This window comes from Coenobita brevimanus, chromosome 92 (assembly GCF_032717465.1).
Source record: "Coenobita brevimanus isolate Jiangsu-jjx chromosome 92, ASM3271746v2, whole genome shotgun sequence".
Taxonomy (NCBI): domain Eukaryota; kingdom Metazoa; phylum Arthropoda; class Malacostraca; order Decapoda; family Coenobitidae; genus Coenobita; species Coenobita brevimanus.
The window spans coordinates 33,369,061-33,375,060 of NC_137045.1; the positions used below are offsets into that span (position 1 = coordinate 33,369,061).

Genomic DNA, 6,000 nt, shown 5'->3' on the forward strand with positions numbered 1-6,000 from the left:
AGGCAGTAAATACCAAGTAAATACCAATGCAATGTCAGTCTGATTTCAAACCTTGCCATGGGACCACTTAGGCAATATTTACAGCTGGACAACTACATGAGAAGTACTTGGCTAAGACATTGTATTGTGTTTTCATGGATCTGGAAGAAGCTTTTGATCAAGTCCCATGGGAAGTGATAAGGTGGGTGATGAGGCTGGGAGTTAAGGAATGGCTTGTTGGGGTGGCTAAGGTGATGTATACAAATCTCAGCAATAGGATCAAGTCACTAGAACCTACAGCAAAGAGCCTGAGGCTAAAGTTGCATCACATCAGAAATCAGTCCTGAGTCCACTCTTTTTCATAACAATAATGGAAGCATTATCATAAGACTTCAGAGATGGGCGCCCATGGGTAATCTTACATACAGATGATCTTGGGCTGCTGTCAAAGTGTATGGAACAATTGACTGAAATTTTTCAAAAGTGGAGAGAAGGTACAGTCAAAAGGTCTCAAATAAATATCAAGAAACTGAAGCCATGTTCAGTGGGTGTGACACTTGGCCAGTTACAGAATCAGCTAACAGGCCATGCACTGTCTATATATGGGAATGGTGTGGATAGTTACAGTATTTTCTGTACTAGTTGCAGTAACTGGGTTCACACGATATGTTGTGAAGCACATGGCGGCTTGAGGCTGGTGGTGGACTTCAGGTGTAGTTGATACATGGGCACTGCCAGCCAACTTGATGGTAGACTAAGATCAATAATGATGAGTCACTGAAAACTATGGACAAATTATACTACTTACGTGATATCATCAGTGCATGGGATAGTGCCAAGCAAGGGTGTGGTGTAGTTGGAAAAGTTTAAAGTACTGCTTCCTATCCAGACATCTTTGGTCTTCTCACTGTCCACAAAAGGGGAAGTGTTCAGTACTTGTATTAGGAGTGCTATAATATAATACTATATAACACAATGTAAAAGAGGAGGATACAGTAAGAATGTAATGAAACGTGTGAATGATCCAATGGATACGTGCAGTGAACTTCAGAAACAGGACACTTACTGTATAACAGCTGAGAAGATGGACAGGAGTGGAAAGTATTAAGCTGTGGAATGAAGACTGAAATGAACTGGACATGCTGAAAGGATGAACCCAGGAAGCTGGGTGAGGTGGTGAAGTGGCCAGTCAGTAAAAAAAAGAGAGCAGAGGAAGACATGGTACTGTATGTGGTTGAGTGTACTGACCTTAGATCTAAACGTATTAACCCTTTAACCGCGGGTATTGTTTTGGTCTGACTGTCCTCTCCCGCGGGGGTTTCAGCCAAATGTAAACAAACCTTTAAACCTTAATAACTCTGCACAGAATAAAGCTAGAGAAAAAAATAAGGTACCATTAGAAAGTACTAACCTTCAGCTTTCCATTGATGTAGGTTTCATGACTTTGTTGACTTTCACAGGACGGGCAGTGCCGTTAGAAGTGAGGGGTGTAAAATCACTATTTTTCGCTCACACATCATTACCTTCGCTCATACACCATTACCAAATGCCAACCTCATTCTGATAATAATACTATAAACATATATGAACACTGCACATATGATAAACACCCACTCTCTGTTCACTGAGGCAGGTAAAAGGCACTGTAATTACCTGCACTTCACTGCCACATCAGCGGTGTTGTAATCACTATTTTTCGCTCACACACCATTACCAAATGCCAACCTCATTCTGATAATAATACTATAAACATATATGAACACTGCACATACGATAAACACCCACTCTGTGTTCACTGAGGCAGGTAAAAGGCACTGTAATTGCCTGCACTTCACTGCCACATCAGCGGTGTTGTAATCACTATTTTTCGCTCACACACCATTACCAAATGCCAATCACATTCTGATAATAATACTATAAACATATATGAACACTGCACATACGATAAACACCCACTCTGTGTTCACTGAGACAGGTAAAAGGCACTGTAATTGCCCGCACTTCACTGCCACATCAACATGTGTTGTCACTCACACAGCTGGACAGATACTGATGCGCGCTTGGTCAGGGGTGGGGTGGGGGGCCCAGGGGGTGGGAGGTGGGGCCCCAGGGGGGGGAAGAGGGAGGTGGGGGTCGGCTGGAGTGAAAGAACTTAATAGCTACTCTCCCTTGAAACAATTGGCGCACGGAAAAAACGCGGGGTATTCAAAATATTCACAAACATTCGAGAATGACACCCGCGGTTTGGTCCAGTTTTTGCAACGTCATTCTGGAATGACACCCGCGGTTAAAGGGTTAATAAAGAGCTGGAGTAGAACAGGGTAAGTGAACCTGTGTGACCTTTGTTACATGGAAAACAGATGCAAAACCAAAAATGAATTTGATGGTAATAACTGCTTAAATCAGTCAATAGCCCTACCCACCTTGACATATAGACACACAGCCATAACCTAACTTGACAAAGACACAAAGCCACTCACCCAACCCACCTTGACACAGATACATAAAGCCAGTCTAACCTACCTTGACGCAGGCACACACAGCCTTCCAAATCTCCTCAGAGTCCTGCTCATAAAAATCTGTGCTGGGGTTGGCCACAGTGATGGGGATAGTGTGCAGGGTTAACATCCGGCCCCCACGCTGGACCAAAGCCGCACGCACGCTGCTTGTCCCCACATCCACACCAACATAATAAGCCTCTTCTTCCATCATGGCCACAAGGAACAGAAATATCTGAAATTTAAGTAAAGATTACAGCATATTTACTCTAACCTGACAAAGACCACTAACCTCTTTCACCTCAGTTGATGGTCAAGTGCAGACAGATTGGCAAGTCAGTTTAAAGACCATATTAACAGGGAAACTCATTCCTACCTCATATCAGTAACTAAAGCTCAAAGAGTATTATGCAACTGTGATTCAGTACAGAGTATTTAACATATGGGTGTGTCAAATGAACACCAACCAATTATTGTTACTGTAACTCTTTAGCTGCAAAATACAGTACGGTACCAACTGTACATTCTATTTCAGTTGACATCAAATGATTTTAATAGGGTAAAGACACCCAGGACACCTAAAATGCTACAAACTACCATACCAAAAATTAATATTCTCATGGAGGATAAAGAATTTTCCATTTTATTCTGACTTACAACTGATGATCTAATTCAGCTAATAGAAACCTATTGCTGCCAAAGGGTTATATGCCTATAAATAAAGATACACACAAAACTCCAAAAACATTATACAAGAACACAAATTCAGTAGACTTGCATTACATGAGACAATATAGGTCTAGACTCCTTTAGTGATAATTGAAAGACAAACCCGATTCTAAATACTGTATGTGAAAATATATGCATTAGGAGATGTCTGAATATTTTGTGGATGTCACAGATAAAGTGAATCAGAAAAGCTGAGCAAGTATATAACACAAGCTCACTGTGCAGGCATACCCCAATTTAACGATGTAATGGTTTATGTAAAACCCCATCGTTAGGCGAGGTATCGTATATCGGGGTACTTTTAATGTGTAAAGCAGTGTGGAGCGTTTACCAGCCTTGGGTTTTCCCCCAAACCAAGCCCAAAACACTTCCAATTAAGCCCAAAAACAAGTTTAATGGCAATCTAAATGGCCTAACAGCTGTCAGGGAAGCTAACCTAAGTCTAACACCTGTAAATAACTCACTAAAACCAACAAATAAAATCTGAAAATTGTCAAATATAAGTCTGGAAATATCATGCTCAGTAAACTGTACCCCAAAATGACACTGTTCACTCCACCTATGGCTAAAACACATTAATCTAGCTCTAAAATCAGTTTATAAATCAACCTAAACACACAATTTTAGACTAAAATATCATCAAAATGGGTATAACAAATCAAAACCCATCATTAAACCAGGGTTTGGCCATTGTTAGGTGGGGTATGGTGGTATTGCTACTCCCATCGTTAAGCCTGGTATCGTATCTAGGGGTATCGTATATCGGGGTATTAGCAACTGTATGTTGTATCTTAGAACTATACAAGCAAATGACAATAAAAATACACTGTACACATCATACACAGTGTAGAGGTGTTCATGGAGAATAAAAGACCTAATACAATGGATCGATATTACGAAGAATGAGATGACCAACATAGTTATTAAAATCAGCCAGATGTTTTCAGACTAGAGTAGTATTTAACATTCTCATTAGACCAACCGTCCCCTCTCTCTGAGAGTAGACAATTTCCACAAGGCTTTACATTTCTTTACTGGGTAATGCAGGTATTACAGGGTCACTGATGATATTAAGTATAACACTGAAATACAATACTGTGGTTTCAGTAGCCTATACCTGTATATGCCTTTTGGTCATCTCAGTTTGAATTCTCAGCATTGGGGTGCTGAGAATCTGAATGTAAGTCACCAGATCCTGTTCCAGTTTTATTTTTCATCTCAGTGAGGTTCTGAGACAGATCAGTTTTTAAAATGCTTTCTTTATTTTCCTTCCTACTTGGTGGCGTATTCTTCATTCAGTTATTTTGCTGAAGTTACTGACCTTGACTACTGCTAGTTTCTGGGCCAATTTGTGCATCTCCACAATTTTATGTATACACATGTCAACAGTATAGTATATACTGTTTATGTTTTCTTCATTGCTTCTCGAACTGCATAGCAGAAATGGTTTCATCCTTAACTGTATTCAGCTTATGAAGACATAAATTCCAGCTCTTTTTAATCTATATTGCTGCTTGCTGGATGATGCTGACACACATATATATGACCTGATATGGCTGCATAGCCTACATCTTTTTAAAAAGTGCTCTGTTGTAAATCTTCAAATTTACCTCGACAGCTACTGGTATATTTGCAACAGTGTAAGGGCTAGTCTACATGAAAATGTTGTGATGTTACAGTTCTTACTAAAAGGATTCTGATCTGTGTTATTAATCATGTCAACCATGTTTTTCAAAAATAAATGCCAAAGCATATTATAGCTTTCATCACTGCCATTACACCAGTTGATGTACCACTATGTTGATGTCAATAGTTGTCCTGACCACATCTCTATGTTGTTAATTATCGCTGCAGTTACTGTACTTATAATTTTCCAACTTTACAAAACTGCTTCACCAAATTATTGTTTTCAAGTTATGTGTGTGTGTGTGTGTGTGTGTGCGCACGCAAGCGTATATGTGCTTGCAAGTGCATGTGTGCCTATGTTTCTGTGATGAGTAACTGGACTGGTATAGTACTTGGTGACTTACCCTGACACAAGATGGGTCACTTTTCAGTCAAATCTTATGCCAATACTGACAAACTTATTTACAAACTGGCTAGCGCCTCTCTGCTCGATAGAGAGATAAGCACACAGATAACAGCATTCACCTATAATTAAGACACTGTTTGACTTAGAATCTGACTGTAATCTGATTATTACATTTGGCTTAAAAATGATATTTCAAACTGGAAGAGTTGGATATAACCACTAAAACAATTTTTTTTTCCTTAGATGAATAAACTAATGTGGATGCAGTGAATGAGTTACCATAATCAAAATAATATCTACGGTACATAACTATCCATAAGGCTAATCAGATACCATTTAGCTCTACTTTCATTGATGGCATATACATCAAAATTTTGTGCAGTTACATTTACTTTAGTGCAGATTCTATTATTATCATGATCATCATCATCATCGGATGAAAAGCAGTGCACTCAAGGTGGTATGGTCCTCACCCTGCCCTAGAGTGGGAAAGGAGGTCTGGATGATGATGATCTAATTTTCTGGTAAGAACTAATTTCTCTATAACAAACTTTTACTTATCTATCTATAGCCAGATGCCATAATCCCATGAGGAGTGGCCATTTGTCTTTGAGTTACCGGTAGTCTAGTTATTTTACTGGGAGAGTCACTGATGCTCTACCAACCCACTCACTCACACATAAGGAATGCTTATGTTTTGGTTATATGGTTACCACTCAGCACCATATACTGTATACCGCTAGTTTCCTGGCTTACAGTAAA

At 39.5% G+C, this 6,000-nt stretch overlaps 1 protein-coding gene across 1 annotated transcript in view; it reads right to left on the reverse strand.

The window, feature by feature from the left end:
• The window catches only part of LOC145412189 (FGGY carbohydrate kinase domain-containing protein), a 176,354-nt gene extending 171,767 nt beyond the window's left edge, over nucleotides 1-4,587 (reverse strand). The window contains exons 1-2 of the mRNA XM_080282118.1: nucleotides 4,528-4,587; nucleotides 2,503-2,712 (exon numbers count right to left, since the gene is read on the reverse strand). Of these exons, the coding sequence (XP_080138244.1) occupies nucleotides 2,503-2,712; nucleotides 4,528-4,587 (270 nt within the window). The remainder of the gene's footprint in view (nucleotides 1-2,502; nucleotides 2,713-4,527) is intronic.
• Nucleotides 4,588-6,000: the final 1,413 nt, after the last annotated feature.